The sequence below is a fragment of the Rhinoraja longicauda genome, chromosome 40, assembly GCF_053455715.1.
Source record: "Rhinoraja longicauda isolate Sanriku21f chromosome 40, sRhiLon1.1, whole genome shotgun sequence".
In the NCBI taxonomy this organism is placed as follows: domain Eukaryota; kingdom Metazoa; phylum Chordata; class Chondrichthyes; order Rajiformes; family Arhynchobatidae; genus Rhinoraja; species Rhinoraja longicauda.
The window spans coordinates 6,803,781-6,821,699 of record NC_135992.1 but is presented as its reverse complement, the minus strand read 5'-3'; the positions used below and the strand labels follow the sequence as shown (position 1 = coordinate 6,821,699).

The following is a 17,919-nucleotide window of genomic DNA, read 5'->3' as shown; positions in this document are numbered from 1 at the left end:
CACTGGAATTTAGAAGGATGAGGGGGGATCTTATTGAAACATATAAGATAATTAGGGGATTGGACACATTAGAGGCAGGAAACATGTTCCCAATGTTGGGGGAGTCCAGAACAAGGGGCCACAGTTTAAGAATAAGGGGTAGGCCATTTAGAACGGAGATGAGGAAGAACTTTTTCAGTCAGAGAGTGGTGAAGGTGTGGAATTCTCTGCCTCAGAAGGCAGTGGAGGCCAGTTCGTTGGATGCTTTCAAAAGAGAGCTGGATAGAGCTCTTAAGGATAGCGGAGTGAGAAGGCAGGAACGGGGTACTGATTGAGAGTGATCAGCCATGATCGCATTGAATGGCGGTGCTGGCTCGAAGGGCTGAATGGCCTACTCCTGCACCTATTGTCTATTGTCTATTGTCTATAAAACGTGTTACAGCCATTTGCGTTACCGAAATTTGCGCTTCACAAATCATTACCCAAAAGTTTGAGGAGCAGAATAAAATTTTATCTCTCGGAGAATGTGCTGAAGGAAAAAGGTATATAACTAAACACAAAATGTAATTATTGTTCAATTTGCGTCTCCTAACATATGGGCAGCTAATGCAATTGTGTGTTATAGAAAATCACAGTGCAGGCCGATTACCAGAAATGCAACTTGGCTGTAACAGAGGGGGTTGCCTGAAGTTAACCCTTTCTAATTGAAACAAGCCATCAATTTAAAGCCAACTTGTATGAAATAATGCAGATTGTTGGGTGTTACAGCTCAGAAAAACTTCAAGGAAAAAAGTACTGGAGGAACATTCTCACTGTTATGAGGTAGCACCTACTCAGCTCTAGTTTGAGCTGCTCTGAAACAGTGCTTAGATACGGATGATAAGATTATCTCACAGCAAGTCGACCGCCCCGATGCGGGAGCTTCGACCGCCCCGACGCAGGAGCTTCGACCGCCCTGACTGCAAATGGTTAGTCTCCCCCGACCGCGGGAGAATAAAGAGGGAAGAGGATTAGATTTTATTCCCGGTGAGGAATGTGGAATCTGCTGTGGTGGATGTTTATGTTGGATGTATTCCCAAAGCTTCCCACCCCTCACACTATTGCCAGGTTTTCTTCGAGGATAGACACAAAATGCTGGAGTAACTCAATGGGTCAGGCAGCATCTCCGGAGAAAAAGAATAAGTGATGTTTCGAGTCGGAATCTTTCTTCAGACAGAAAGTAGAGGTGTAGGGAAGGAGGAAAAATAAACTGGAGGTGAGAAAAGGCCAGAACAAATCAAGGCTGGCAAAAGGGTTTTATTTTTGACTGATAATGCATATGTGTCATTCAATGCTCCTATCAAATATCGAGGTTAAATCGCACAGATATTACTGCTTGTTCACTTCTTCAAACTTGCAAGTTAATCAAAGTTTCCAAGAACTAACTATCCTCATAGGGAATGCCACACAGAGCAAGAGGCTGTCTTGTCTGAACACCGTTCTAGGACAAAGTTCCCAAAAATGAAGGCATTTTCACAGAACTTTTCCTTTCTTACCTTGTGAATTTTCTTCCCGCCTGAGGTCCAGTTAGATGAGTTGTAGGGTGAACTACTCTCCTGAGTTCCAGTACTGTTCCACAGGCCCATTGAACTGTCATCATCTTCCTCCCAGCTTGGGGGACGAGTATTTGCCACAGTAGGTCGATCGCCACCTCCCCATCCATCCTGCATTGATTTTGAACCTGAAAATATCATAGTATTTTAAGTTTTCTTTTTCCTTAGTAATGCATTAATGTCATTTGATGGCACTATAAAATAAATGTTAAATCACACAGACATTACTGCTTGTTTACTGCTTCAAACTGGCAAATAAATCAAAGATTCCTAGAACTAACCTGGGAATGACTCAGAAAGCAAGAATTTAAAACAATTTATAAATAAGTCAAGTCAAGTCAATTTTATTTGTATAGCACATTTAAAAACAACCCACATTGACCAAAGTGCTGTACACCTGATTAGGTTCCAATGGGAAAAAAAAGAAACGCTTTTAAGAAAAAAATAAAATCACTAGACAACTTCCTGGTCAGTCAACCATTTAATAAGTGAGACAGAACAGAGAGATCCTATGTCAGCGAGTATCAAGTGCGGACAACTGAGAAAAGGAAAAATAATCCCCGCAGCAATTAATCCGCTGTTTGAAAGCATGATAACAAAATTAAAGTTCAAAGGGAAAGTTACACACAGCTATAAACAAACATGTTTCTTGGTGCACAAAACATTGGCATCTGTCCTAAATCCTGAATTGGCTTTTAAACAGCACAATTAAAACATTTCCTGTTTAGTATTTCAGTAGATCAAGTAAATAGAAGCAGCATGTTATCAGGGATCCCCCAACCTCAGTGATCCAACTATGTTACTCAAGCTCATTGAAGGTAGGTGATTGTTACAATATTGAATCCAGGAACCTTGTTAAAAGATTAAGCAATGGACAGGAAAATAGTGTCACGATATGAAGCTCAAATCCACGGATTCCAGAAATTTCCAAATTAAAAGTGGTAGTCTGTTGTCGAGCTGTGTTTGAAAGTGTCTAATCGAAAACAGGCAAAATGATCTTCACTGGAACTTGAGATTAAAATTCCAGGTTTTATTGGATTTTGAAGCTTACAGCTCCTTTTACATAAACAGTCATTGCTCTACTCATGTGGCTTCCTGCACATGCAGTAGACTTAGCTCAGTTCCAATCTGTCACTCACTCAGTCGTACGATAGACGATGTATTGTTGTAGTGTTGTACAATATTCATCTAATTCAGCAGAGGACAAAATGCAATAATTGCAGGAAATATATTTTCCTCAAAGGAACACAGCATGATTGAGTATCCCAGAAGCCTTCTAGTAAGCAGATTGCTCAAGTGGCTATTTTTAAGCATGGTTTTGGTGATGGAAAATGACAGCTTTATATATGTTTGGCCTTACAAACAAGCCCCTTTCCAATGGTCTTTCAGGTGAGCAGTTTGGGGTTAAAGCTGTGGGGAAACCCAATGAATGGCAGCCATGAATAAATCAGCTTGTTTCTCATTGTCGATAAGTAAACACGCGGTTTTTAAAACATTCAGCCAATGAAAAAAACCTTTTGAATGCTGACAATTGAAATTGCTGGAATTTTAACATTTAGACCCAAGGCAAATCCTTAATACCTTCTGCAAAACTTGCTAAATCTGTCGTACTATTTGTTGCCGTTCTGGGATGGATTCAATGCTCAGATCCTGCTTTCTCCTCGACGTTAGTCAGCAATGCCCTTTCCAGTACTCTCAGCTAGCAATTAGCACACAACACTTCCTCATTTTGTGTAGCATCACCTGCCCAAAAAACTCCAACAACCAATTCTCTTCCACCAGCTTGCATTTACCCTCCCATCCCAGCTCCCTTCAGATAATACTACTCGGCTTAGTTACACTTACTCTGGTGAAGTGACCTGATAAGTGAAACTGAAATATGTTTTATTTACCTGATGCGTGTTGAATCTTTCAGAGTCAGAGGCATATCAAAATATGAGATCAAATCTCTATTTGAATAAGCACAAATACAGATGGAAAAAAGTACCTGAAAGTCCTGCTGACGTATAGATGTTGATTTAATTCACTACTCTTGCACTTATCAGCAATTCTTTTATACCCCACAAAAAATATATAAAAAGTGGTATGGCAGTGGCTCAAATGAAACACACTCATTTCCCATTCACCTTTATAACGGGGCATTCAGTTTCACTTGCTGCTTTGCAATTGCACTGCAGAGTGCTGATATTTAGGAAACCAAAGTTGGGTATCCCCATGGAACTGCAGACAATGCACCAGAAAAATAAAGTCAGCTTGCAATGGTCACCATTGTTAAAGGAAATACTGCAGACAAGTATGTTACATGAAAGATAGGATCTTTCCATTTAGCTAACACAGCCAAATCCAAGGTTGCTGTGTGTATTTTAAGCTCAAAGTTGTGAGCATTGCTGTCAGCTAGCCATGTTAATAACATTTTTGAAAAATAATTTTAAAGGATTTTCCATTGACCAGAAGGAATCAGTTCTACTTTCTATAGCGTTTTGTTAATACCCAAAGTAGAGTGCTGACTCAGATTTAAACACACTTCCAATTATGTTTACTTTGTTTAATCAAAGTGCACACCAACTCAAGATTCCAAAAACAAGGATCTCTTCTGTTGGTTATGATGATCAGACAGAAACTTGTAACATTCTTATGAAATCCAGAGATTCTTTTCCCAGCAAAGGGAGGTACAACTTGTACAATACAAAGAAGCCTGTGTATGCATAAACTGCAATCTGGACTTCCTGGCATTAGACTGCACCTGCGGCCAAGTTTTCATGCAGGGCATAACTCAATTGTAATTTGGAAGATGGGAGAGCTGGCATAAAGTAGTTATTCATACAAGGGCAACAATCGTGTTTAAAGTTTCTTAGATTGAAGCACAGATCACAAACAAAATTAACGCAATCCATTGTCAAGAAAATAGGGGAGACCCCTTGGGGTGAATAGCTATCAAATTTGTTACAATTCATTTTGTATTAAAACTGGAAAAATATCTACGTTACAAGGTGATCAATGCAAATTAAGGCAGTCACAACACATTAAATAATTTATCAGCTAATAATGTGAGAGAACGACCAAACGTCCACAAAGTCTTCCACATTTCTTTCAGAATGTGCAGCATTTTGGGGCAATGACTACTTTTGAAGTGTCACCACTGGTATAATCCAGGAAATTACAGCAAATATACCAATTTATACATGGAAACCTCCCACAAACAGCAAAGTCATCATTGGATGAATTGTGTTGCTGATATTGACTGGGATGATTATCACTAGGACACTGGGGACATCATCTCATTGTTTCATTAAAAACTTGCCCTGAGATCGTTTACATGAGAAAGCAGATGAGACCTCAGTTATATGCCTTTTAATAAAGACAGAACCCTCACAGTGCTGTAAAGGATCGGTGGCCTAGATGTTAGTGCTCCAGTCTCTGAGAAAAATTGGAAACCACATTCATCTGTTTCAGAAGTGAGCATTGCCTAATGGGGTGTTGCTGACATTAGTCCAGGGATAATTTCCTTTAAAGACAAAATGAAGGAGTAACTCAGCGGGTAATCTGGTAAACCAGCATCTGCAGTTCCTTATTGTTACATTATAATTTATTGGAAAATGTGTATGGTCAGAGAAGAACATATGGGGATGTAAAGATGGAAAAACATTTTAGAATTATGCATCAGGAGTGCAGAGAAATGCCACACAGTCTTAATCTATGATTGTTTGCCTCCATCAGTTGAATATAAGCTACACAAATCAACTGCTGAACATGCTGCAGGAAAGGATGGTTCAGATTACCATACTAGACATGATTTAAAAAAGCTAAACTCTTTAGCAAATTTGACATGTCAGGTAGACAAAATTAAAGAAGGGTCTTCTTCATCCAAATTTAACACACTGCATACACAACCTCTCATAGGGAATTGTTTAAAAGTCCTTCATTTAAAAAAATGATGATGACTCAACAAAATCACTTTCAACAATGGCCATACTTCAAAAGTACTTTACCATGCATAAAGAACTGAATGAGATGGAAATGCAATGTGGCTTTACAATTGAGAATAAAACATTCCCAATATTGTCAGGGCCGTTTGTAGTCAGTTAGGCCTTAATTCCATCCCATGCGAAAACGAGATAGTTTACCACAAGAAAATCTAGAAAGACAGACCCAATACTTCACTGTAGTAAAAAAGCTTCATGGAAAAAAACTTTTACAGAGAATCTCACTTCACTCTCAGCTCCCTTTCAACATCAGTGCAATACGGAACACAACGATCATCAAATCTATATATTAAAACTCTCATTTGTTTGTATGTTTGTTCCTGAACTACAGCCAAAACGGTACACGATAGCGCGACAATTTTAAGCCCGCCTTACTCACCGTCGTCCCTTTGGTCCTAATGGAAGAAGGTTCATTGAAATCGGTGTTATATTTTTAGTTATTCACATTTTAAAGTTTAAATTTATCTCCGAGGGAGGGGGGGAGGAGAGGGTGAGAGAGGGTAGAGGGTAGAGGGTAGAGGGGAGAGGGGGCTGCACCAATGCAGGAGAGGTTTATGCCCAACAGGTCCACTCGGTCTAGTAATAATTAAAATTAATTATTTACTAAATTCAAAAAATTAAAACATTTCTGTAATAAAAGTCTAAGTCTGAAAATGCGTCTCTACCTGACAGGGCACCTTTCCATTTTCTCCACAAATGTGCCTAATCCGCTTGTGTCTATCGTAGATATTTGTTTTGTTTAGAGTGCCCAGCCCTATTTTGAACTTGCATTTAAGAGTGGAGGATCATGAATTGTGGGCCCGAAGCCCATCCCAATTCGACAGTTAGGATTAAACAGCATCTGGTTCGACCAGGACTCAAGCCTAGATTCTTTGTGGACAACAAGGACAACACAGTGAACAGTGAATAGGCATGGTGGTGCTGCGGTAGAGTTGCTGCCTGACAACGCCAGAGACCCGGGTTCGATCCTGACTACAGGTGCTGTCTATATGGAGTTTGTACGTTCTCCCTGTGACCTGCGTGGGTTTTCTCCAAGATCTTCGGTTTCCTCCCACACTTCAATTTACATAAAATGTAAATTGTCCCTTGTGTGTGCAGAATGGTGTTAGTGTGCGGGGATTGCTGGTCGGTGGAGGGTCGGTGGGCCGAAGGACCTGTTTTCGGACTAAACGTATCTCTAAACTAAACTAAACCAAGATTGATAGTAACCTGGAACCTTCGAACTTGTATGATGGCACATTGTACTTCCAAAACTTGGTGTTATCCACACAGAAAATAAAGAATCTATTTCTAGACTATCCAGCCATGGGAAACAGCATCTCACCATCTACCTTGGCAACTCCCCTCATCAAATTCTGTGTCTCAATGGGATCACTGCGTACTCTGAAAAAATACTCCAGTAACTGTAAATGAATCTTTCCTCGTATAACAACTTCATCCCAGGAATCAAGCAAGTGAAACTATGTTGTGTTGGCCTGTTTTAGGGTAGCCAAAAATGAGAAAGTACATTAAATGCCCCTACAAATCCAAAAAATGAGCCAAAATGGAAATTATGGCACAGATCAAGAGTTTGTTTTCACAGTCAGGTGCAATAAAGGGAAGAATTTGCAAGTAAGTAACTACTTACCAGAACTTGATGTGGATCCTCGTCCTGTAACCGCACTTGATGCATTCTGCTCCCGTGGTGTCGGCCCACTTCCAGAGCTCTCATTTTGAGAGTTTTTGTCCCACAGATTCACATTCTTATAGTTGTAGCTGGTGGGATCACCCCAGGCTGAGGTGCCATCATCAATCTCCATCTTTCGGCTGATGGTCTGCGACGAAGGCTCTTCCCATCCAGTAGGTTCTTCCTCCTTTGGCAAAATTGGGATGGTTGCAGGTGGGACAGCTGAAGAGGGCATCGGTGGCACAGGTGCCGAGCCCCAACCTGGCCCAGACTGTCGGCTATTAGCAGAAGTGGTGCTCCAGGAACCGGATACATCTTGCTGCTTGTTCCAATTAGAAGCGGTTGCTTTGGATGGCTCACCCCATCCCTGGTGTCTTGTGGGATCGTCCCACCCACCTCTTTGATTAGTATTAGAACTAGTATTAGAACTACTGCCACCACTCCAAGATCCTACATCACCACGGCCACTTTCACCCCACCTCGAGTTTGAACTGTCCCAGCCACCTGCTTTTGGTTGCTCAGCTGGCTGTCCACTTCCATCACCCCAGCCGTTATTGGCAGGCCATCCTTGAGTTTGTTGCTGCCTTGCGCCCCAACCCGGTTCCTTGGTTCTAGGCCCATCATTCCAAGATGGTGCTTTCTCTTCTGGTGTTCCACCTCCCCAACCTTGACTGTTCTTTGGGTCCACCCATCCACTTGGAGTCTTTGAATCCTTCCACTCCATGTTTGAAGACTGTGGAGCATCTCCCCACCCAGAGGTGCAGCGACTGGTTTGACTGGGCCCTTCGCTCCAGCCCCCTGAGTTAGTGCTCTGAGTGGCAGTGCTCTCCCACCCTTCTGTTCCTTTGTCAGTGCGCCTCTCATTCCTGGGCGACTCCTGGACATCCCAAATTGTGTTCTGCTTTATCTGAATTTGGCCCCACCCAGTGTTTGACAGCACCCTTGGGTCCAGATCAGCCCTGTTTATTACAGTCTGCAATACTTCCTCCTGTTCAGGAAGATCAGGCTTGTTTAAGCGCCGTACTCCTGGGTGGTTGTCAGAGCCGCCCTTTTTGTTGTTGTTTCGACTACCAGAGTCACTCCCAGTGGAACTAGAGGCCTTTACCCAGTTGGAATTTTGGGCATTCTCTCCTTGGTTTTCTGGGAGGGGATTTACCCTGTGATTGTCCCATCCGCCTGTGCCACAATTCTGTTCATTAGTAGAGCCAACCCATTCTCCTTCTGACCGATTATCAGTCCCTGGCTGTTGACCCCATAAACCCTGAGCACTACCAGATGCTGTTCTGTTCCCTTTACCCCAATTTTTTGCTTTGTTGGGGTCTTGTGTCTCAGAGTCCCAGGATCCACCATTATTGTCCCATGATTCAGTTCTTGATCTATTCACCAGTAACTGTTTCATACCAGAGCCATTTTTTGCTGCATCATCGCCACTGCGTCCATTATTGCCATCAGCTCCTGTACCATTTTGTCCAGAAATGGAATCGGTTCCAGAAGATCCCCAAACTGTATTCCAAGAACCCCCAGTTGCCCGTCCCTCCATAGTTCCTCTAATACTGCCTTCGGATGAGGCTTCAGTGCTCACAGATTGATTCAATACCAAGGGGTTTCCCAAACTCATTCCTAAGGGCGTGTTCCAGGTCCCATTCCCTGTTGTTTCAGATACTCCCTTATTTTGCAAAGGGTTCCCGGTGCTCTGTGAGCTTGCATTCAAAGAGTTAGTGTCGCCATTATTTGGTCCATCAGTGTTAAGAGCTTGAGGCTGTTCTCCAACAGAAGCATTCCATGTAACACCCGCATTTTCCGTTTTAGACTGTTTTGCCCAGGCGCTTGTAGAAGTACCATCCTGATCCCTAGGGCTTTGACCTACTGCACTAAGTTGTGCACTGGAGCTCGAAATGTCCGTCTCCAAAGTCCCTTTTCCAGAAGTGCCCTCCTGGCCCAATACTGGCCAGGCTGATGGGTTGATATTTGGGTTCAAGGTCAACCCAAGGCCAGCTCCATCAGGGCTGCTCAAGTTTTTCCAATTGTTAAGTCCGTCTTTGCTCTCCGAAGAGATGGAAGATGCATGACTGGGTTTAGGCACAAGGCCCATGTTCCAGGCCCCCAATTTACATTCATTCTTTCCGCTCCCAGCAGCGAACTGGTTTGCAGCTCCTTTGCAATTCCTGGCAGCGCCACTTCCAGGTGGTAGGCTCTTCTCAGAGCCAAGGTTTGAGGCACCTTCGTTATCTACGTGTTCCGAAGCCGACTCAGAGTCTCTGCCTGTGATGCAAGGCCAAGCCTCCATATCAGACCCGTCTACGATTAACTTATCCCAGCCGTGGTTGAGGTCAGTGCTGGATGATCCAGAACCCCAAGCAGAATTTGCATAATTTGAACCAGCACCCCCAGGGGTTGTGTCTAGAAAAAAACACAAACAAACCTCTAAAAGATCTCCAAGAAGAATGTACATTTATACTGGAATAGGCTTTTTAAAATCAACTTTCAACACAATTGACACTTTGATAATATATACTTCTACCTGGGTATGAAATTAAGAAGAGGAAAAGTAAAATCTACCAACACGCAACCTGATAAAATTAATCATTTAGTCTTTGAAAATAAAAATCAGAGAGAAAAATTCATCTTGAACATTGTTAACCATGAGAAATTTTTGCATGCAAGTTAAATACTATTGCTAGCAGTTTATTTCTTGGAGCATGGGAATGATCTTATAGAGGTATATAATATCATGAGAGGAATAGATAAGCAGGGGAATAGAGCTGGCAGAGAAAGCAGTTGAGCCAGGTACAATAACAACACTTAAAAGATGTGTGGACAGGTACAGAGATAGGGATATGGGCCAAGCATGATGAAATAGGAAAGCTTGGATACAGCGTTTTGGTGGCATGGGCTTTGGGCCGAAAGGTCTGTTTCTGAACTGAATGACTATGACTTTATGATTATAGATTCAAGAAACCTGAAACCATCTTGAAGTATGCTAGAAACAAGGGTCATTAATGAAGAAAGCTTGTAATCCTAACTAAATCTTGGTTTACTCAGCAAACAGCATTAACTGCCACCATCTTGAGACTGTTACCCATTATATTTCAGCAGCTGGCATCTCTGGGGGGGGGGCTGACCGATTGAACTTTGAGCCAACCGTGAATATGCAGAATAATAATCCCATGAACAAATCATTGTTGTCGTGATAAACAAAGAGGAAATGTGGCCACAACACTGCAAAATTTGATTGATTCCTGTAATTTCACCGATGGCCAGAATTTGAACATTTGAACTTCAAGTTATAATTAGTTTGTCCAATTAGGCTCTCAAAGACTAGACTGGGTCTGGTTCGGTTAGTTAAGTGAAAATAATCTATGTAGAATGATGTGTTCTACGTTTCTATCAAGGTGGAATCAGGTCTACAACCCCCACTTATTTAACAACAGTGATAGAGGAGGAAAAAAAAACCTCTTTGGTCCACTGAGTCCACGCTGACCACCAATCACCTCTATACCAGTTCCATGTTATCCCATATTCACCTCCTACACACCAGGGACAATTTACAGAGGCCAGTTAACCTACACGTCATTGGTATATGGGAGAATATCAAAGCACTGAAGGAAACCCACGTGTTCACAGGGAGAACATACAAACTCCGCACAGAGAGCACTCTTACTCAGGATTGAAGCAGTCTCTGGCGCTGTGAGGCAGCAGTTCTACTGCTACGCCACTGTGCCACCCGGTATAATTTCCCTCTCCAAATGATGATTTGGTGACTTTTGTTAATCTTGCATTAAATCAAGTAGCCCAGCAATTGTCCATAATAAATGATTTTTTGAAAAAGGAATCACCATCTAGGGAAATAATTATGATTATCTGCCTCTGTGTAATTGAATACCTAGAGAGCCATCCTGGAAAGGAGAAAATTCACTAACAGTACAGCTTGGTTGCAGCATGTTGCAACCACCGTCATGAGACTAGCAATGATTACTGTCTTTTTAATGCTTTTCTTCCAGAGGAATTATGTGTCAAGATATGGTTTGTCCTCTGTTGGTGATGGGTTCTATCCAGTATTTCTATAAATGAGTACTAAAAAAAATAAAAATCAGTAATTCCACTGGGCGAGGAAACAGAATTTGTGTATTGTGCACACAAAGATTTCACTCTTTCTATCTCCTTTGTTGCAAGAAAGTATCACCAAGTTTAGGTTTATTATTGTCATGTGTAACGAGGTGCAGTGAAAATCTTTATTATGCATGCTATCCAATCAGATCAGATAATACTATACATAAATACAATTAAGTGAAACTAGAGTATCATAGGTAGAGCAAAGGCAGTATGAAAGGTAGATGAAGTCAAGGGTAGTGTCTGGTCTGTGCGTTTACTGGGTTGCATCTACAACTCTCTGTAATTTCTTGCGGTCTTGAGCAGAGCTGTTCCCAAACGAAGCGGTACTCTAGTTTCACTTAATTGTATTTATGACCCAAACGAAGCGGTATGCACGAAGCGGTATGCACTGGAATTGAACAAGGTCTTACAGTACAGCTACTGCAAAATCTGTTTAAGAACCTTGAAAAGAAATCTAATATTCACCATTCTTTCTAGTTTCACCTTTGATATTGACTTTTCCAATAAAACCATCAGACGCTGAGAATGAATACCACCTACTTACCCACTGGTGTACTGCCGTGCTGCAGTGGACCGTTGGGTTGCGTTAATGGTTGTGCAGTGCCGGGGTTTGAGCCCGGCAACCCAGGAGGCCCTGCCCCACCTCCAAGAAGTCCACAGGAAAGCGGAGGGGGCTGACCACGTTTTAGTAACACTTTGTGCTCTTGCTGGCGAAATCGAGGAGGCACCTCACGGGGCAGATAGCGGGCGGCGTTCTGTGGCTGGCCGTTGGTGGCCACCGCCCTTTTGGCATTGTTACCACCGTTGCCGGCTGGTGTTGAAACACTGCCAACTGAGGTGGCAGTTGGAGGCTGGCTTAAGCTTGGCTTCGTCGCTTCGGGCACTGGGGGGAAAGTGTTTACAACAATTAACTATTGGAAATTCAGATTTATACAAATACAGAAAGGACCATTAATTTCTTCAGGATTAGAAAGGAGAAATAAAACTCTAATATTTTACCAGGTTTAATTAAAGCTGAAAGGCTTGTCTAACTATATGAAGTTTTCAATGTAATGAAGGACATTGACAAGGATCAGCCAAAACAAGTACAGACAAGATCCAACTCTGCTGAGTACACTGGCCACGAAGAAAAGCAGCTTAAATATAATTTTGTCTCAAAGAAGTGTGGGCTCATAGCCTGCTCCAGAACTTTAGCACACAACCGAGGCTAACATCTCCTCAACCAGACTTTGAAGGAATGATGAACTACCAAAAGCACTACTTTCTAGATGCAACTTTACCTTGCACTACTTTCTAGATGCAACAATACCGGCATCTCAACCGGTATTACAACAATAATTTATACATAAATATTAAGTCATTAGCTACAAAGATCTTGGGGGAGTCCTGAAATCTTTTAAAATACTACATGAATGCAATTTTCCTTCCAGCTACAATAGTTGTGAAAACACATCAGTTAAATTGATCATTTATTAAAATGTAGTTACCTGGGAACATTGGGCATGGAAACTGATGATTGTACAACAGTCACCAACCTCAAATAGGAGCGTGAAACAGTACATTTTCAAGCTATGCCAACTAACTTTGTATAATAACTGTAAAATAGGCAAGATGCTCGAGTCTTTTTTTGACAAATTCATTGAACTATATTAAGCAACTGTCGGCCAAAGATACTAAATTTTTGTTCAGCCTCTGCAAGGCCGTGCTGTTTTTACTTCTTTAGGCAATTATTCCACATGCACCTAATCTGTGGGGTGTACGTATTAACGCCAGTCAAATTCATTTAATAATAATAATAATAATAATGCATTACATTTATATAGCGATTTTCTAAACACTCAAAGACGCTTTACAGGGTTTACTAATACATAAAAGAAAATAAACAGATAAATAAGTAAACTAAGAGAAAAGGAAAAATAAGGTGAGGTGACGGTCAGTGATTGAAGGCAATGCTGAACAGGTGAGACTTCAGTGATGCTTTGAATGTGGTGAGTGAGGAGGAGTCTCTGACGGTTTGGGGTAGTGGATTCTCTGGGGGATGGGGAACCAGTGGAGCTTGAAAAGGATGGGGGTGATATGGTCACGGATCGGGGAGTGGTTGAGTAGACGGGCAGAGGAGTTCTGGATGTGTTGGAGTTTGTTGATGATTTTTGAGGGTGAACCGTAGAGGAGGCTGTTGCAGTAGTACAGACGGGAGGTGATGAAGGCGTGGTTGAGGGTTTCTGCAGCTGTGGAGGAGAGGGATGGACGGAGACGGGCGATGTTTTTGAGGTGGAAGAAGGCTGTCTTGGTGATGTGTTTGTCGAAGGAGAGGGTTTGATCAAGGATGATTACAAGATTCCGGATGTGAGGGGAGGTGGATACTGGGAAACCATCAATATTGAGGGTGAAGTTGTGGGTGGATTTGGTGAGGGTTTTTGGTCCAATGATGATGATTTCAGATTTGTCGCAGTTGAGTTTGAGGTAATTGAATTGAAGCCAAGATTTTATTTCAGTGATGCAGTTTGTCAGGGTAGAGTGCGTAGTGGTGGAGATTGACTTGGTAGAGATGAGGAGCTGGATATCATCGTCATAGCAGTGGAAATTGAGACCATGACGGCGGATTAATTGACCAAGGGGGAACAGGTACAGGATGAAGAGGAGGGGGCCGAGAACTGAACCTTGGGGGACACCTTGGGGGAGAGGAGCGGTGGGGGATTTGCAGTTATTAATGGAGATGAACTGGTGCCTGTCGGAGAGGTATGATTTGATCCAGGATAGGGCTGTGCCGGTGATGTTAAAGGTGGTTTCAAATCGGGCGAGGAGGATGGAGTGATTTATGGTGTCAAAGGCGGCGCTGAGGTCGAGTAGGATGAGAATGTTGAGGTTGCCAGCGTCAGAGGAGAGGAGAAGGTCGTTGGTGATTTTGAGGAGTGCAGGTTCAGTACTGTGGTTGGAGCGGAATCCGGATTGGAATGTTTCATACAGGTTATTGGTAGAAAGGTGATGTTTGAGTTGAGAAGCTACAGTGCGTTCCAAAACTTTGGACAGAAGGGGTAGGTTGGAGATTGGCCTGAAGTTGTTTGGGGTGTCAGGGTTGAGTCCAGGTTTTTTCAGAATAGGGGTGACAGCGGCGATTTTGAGGGATGGCGGGACGATGCCAGTGGACAGGGAGGGGTTTATTGTTGCAGTGATAAGTGGAGAGAGAGTAGGAAGGCTGGCCTTGACAAAGCTGGAGGGGATGGGGTCCAGAGAGCAGGTGGCAGTTTTCATTCCTGTGAAGAGGTCAGAGAGGTCGGTGGTGGAGACTGGGGAGAACTGAGACAGGGGTTGACAGGATAAGGGGGAGCAGGTGGTTTGAGGGGGAGCAGGTGCATTGGTGGTTAAGGTGCTGTAGATGTTGTCTATTTTGCTTTGGAAGAATGAAAGGAAAGAGGTGCATTTGTCGACTATGAATGACTGGGAGATAGTGTCCAGGGGGCTGAGGAGTTTGTTTATTGTAGAGAAGAGTGATAAGAATAGGATAAGAACTGCTAACAATATTGTGCAAGTTTAGAGTCACAAGCAAAACAGTTCCAGAAGCTGCCAACCGAGTAAATATTAACACAAACCATCTGCACAAATAATTTATGGATTAGCAGTCAGAAGGATGAAAATGGGATTCATCAGAGACTAAAGGTGTAAGCCATGTTATCAACAGCACTCACTTAGAGAAAATCTACGACTGATTTCCTTGCACTTACCACCACCCCCTCCACCCTGCCAAATGGGATTTCAGAATGTGCATTTAAATCTGGAGTGCTGATATCACTCAAGCATTAATGCAGAGAAACTATTGCACCTCTCAGCGATAAGGAATAAATTGGAAAAAGCTGGAAACACACAGATCAGTAACTACCTCAAACAGCAATATACCTCCCACTTTTACTCCTGTTGCAAACTGATATTTTCAAAGATTTCCAGCAATTTCTAATCTCTAAGCTTTTATTTGCAGAGTTTGGGCAGAAAGTATGTCATAATCTTACTAAATGGCAAAGCAGCCCCAAAAGACTGAATATCCTACTCCTGCCACTTTCTATGTTTTCCTTCTTTATCAATTGTGGCTGATGATCAGCTCTTCAGTCTTTAGTCATCACTACCCTTAACCAGCTCGAGGAGGTTTGCAGCATCAGCACAAAGATGACGCTCTTTATCCACTCCTCTGTCCATCACTTGCTGCAAATGTGTTCGTTTTCAAGCCTCATGTTTCAGAGACGCCCACATTAAGCCAGGCCCAAACCTAACAGAGGCAGGCACCATGAAATGGGATAAAGTTTTGAACATACAATAATGGACAGAGAAGGGGGGAAAAAAGCATAAATCTGGAAGAGAATTTGAGGGTTAAGACATTTCAGTTTGAAACAGAGAAGGAAAGGGTGCAAGAGGGTAAAGAACGAGGAAATAAACCTTGGACTACCACCAGCTAAATTCACAGCTATTTTTACAGCTTCTTGTACAAAATCTCTGGATTTCAAAATATGTAACCCAGACATTCACAAGGAGAAACGGTTTACGGAATCCAGCTTTAAGGACGATGACTATTTAATGGATACAATGTGCATCAAGGTTGAAATCACAAATAAAAATCTGCCCAAGGTGTCGAACACCCATTATAGATTGTACCTTGTCTATCTTAGATTTATTCGGCACCTGACAATTGCATACACTTTTGCAAGAATCAAAATATACATCTACCAGTTGATAACACAGTCCAGAGTTCAATTTTAAGATAAGATGCCATATGAAGCTGATGAGAAAAGCCCATTAAATCCCTTCCACGTAAAAGTGCATCCCTATGCAAAAAATACACACAGAGGCAAAATAAACGCAACAAACAGCCAGGTGGCTCCTATCTTCAAGGTGGCACAGTAACACAATAGTTAGTACTGCGGAATCGCAGCTGCAGGGACTCCGTACAGTGTAAAGAGATGACTCCATATTGCATAAACTGGATTGTTAATTGAAACCGTGCATGCTCTTGCAAACTGGACATTTTATGACGAAGCAATACCAAGATATGAAAACGTTTGCTTTCAAAGCCTTTTCCAACACTGCATGAGACCCAGAGTGGAAAAGGGGCACCAATCTCTCCAAAAAGATTCAAATGTATTACATTATCGACAGAGCACAATGTGGACCCATCAGTCTTTACACAGGAATAGAAGTTCCTCTGTTTATTCCATTAAATCTAATTTGCAATTGGTTATGGTGGCACCTCGTTTTGACCCACTTTAACTTTCTTTCCCCATCTTTATACTTTTGTTTTGAACTTCTTTTAAACGCTTCAGCATCAATAGCTTTTTGAATCAGTGCACTCCACATCAGCACCCGACTTGAACAAAATTGCTTCTTCTGGAATTGATTTTTAAATAGGTTACCTCAAATGCCAGTTATATTCCCTTGAACTGGATTCTGCCTCCTGAGGGAAAGGATTGCTTCCTTACCGTACAGTCAAATTCCTTCTTCTCATTTGACATTTTTAGTATTTTAAAGTCAGATATTGCAAATTAATTTATAGATTTGAAATGCAAAGTTATCACAAGCATTCCCAGCAATATTCTTTGATATAAAAGGTTATTAGCAACATTTGTCCAGTTTCCCTTAAAAATGTGATTCATTCAGAATTGTTGGCTTGCAAAATGTCAAAATATAAGATGCTTAAATAAACTGCTCAAAATTCCAGCAAGTAAAAGCAATCAGTGATGAAACATTAAGCCATTTAGATCACAACATGAAAGTTTCAACCTTCTCGATTCTGACACAGCTAACTCAAGGTGGCACGTGGTTGAAGATGCTATAATTAGGATCCTATATATATTAGTAGCGGAAGTGGCGGCGCCTAATGGCTGCGGCTCGCTAGCAGTCTGTTCGTCTTTTTTCCTTTTTTTTTTGTTGTGTGTCGGTGTTGGGATGGTTTTTGTATTTTTTTTGGTTGTGTATGTGTGGGGGTGGGGGAAGCTTTTCTCTTCCACACGGCGCGGGGTGCAGCGCGGGGTGCGGCTCGGCCGCGGGGCCTAACATCGCCCGGTGCGGCTCGGCCGCTGGACTTTACATCGCCCGGTGCGGCTTGGCCGGTGGACTTTACATCGCCCGGTGCGGCTCGGCCGCTGGACTTAACAGTGCCCGGTGCGGCTCGGCCGCGGGACTTTTCATCGCCCGGTGCGGCTTGGCCGCGGGACTTTACATCGCTGGTGCGGCTCGGCTGTGGGGCCTAACATCGCCCGGTGCAGCTCGGTCGCGGGACTATACATCGCCCGGTGCAGCTCGGCCGCGGGACTTTTCATCGCTGGTGCGGCTCGGCCGCGGGACTTAACATCGCCCGGTGCGGCTCGGCCACGGGACTTAGCTGCGCAAGGCTTGGTCGCGGGGCCTTTCATCGCCCGGCTCGGCCGCGAGACGTTTCAGCACCCGGTGCGACTCGGCCGCGGGGACTTCCATCCCCTTGCGGGGACTGTGCGGGTCGGTCGGGGACGAGCTGTCTGTCCGTGGGCGTGGGGAAGAGAGTGGAAGTTTTGTTGCCTCCATCACAGTGAGGGGGTGTTTGGAGTCACTGTGATGGACGTTTGTG

At 42.9% G+C, this 17,919-nt stretch overlaps 1 protein-coding gene across 7 annotated transcripts in view; it reads right to left on the bottom strand.

Annotated features, from left to right (window-relative positions):
- The window catches only part of LOC144611443 (trinucleotide repeat-containing gene 6B protein-like), a 162,997-nt gene that overhangs the window by 38,489 nt on the left and 106,589 nt on the right, over positions 1-17,919 (bottom strand). For all 7 annotated transcript variants that reach the window (XM_078430536.1, XM_078430540.1, XM_078430541.1 and 4 more), the window contains 3 exons: positions 11,878-12,216; positions 7,182-9,620; positions 1,515-1,699 (listed from right to left, as the gene is read on the bottom strand). In XM_078430536.1, coding sequence (XP_078286662.1) covers positions 1,515-1,699; positions 7,182-9,620; positions 11,878-12,216 — 2,963 coding nt within the window. The remainder of the gene's footprint in view (positions 1-1,514; positions 1,700-7,181; positions 9,621-11,877; positions 12,217-17,919) is intronic.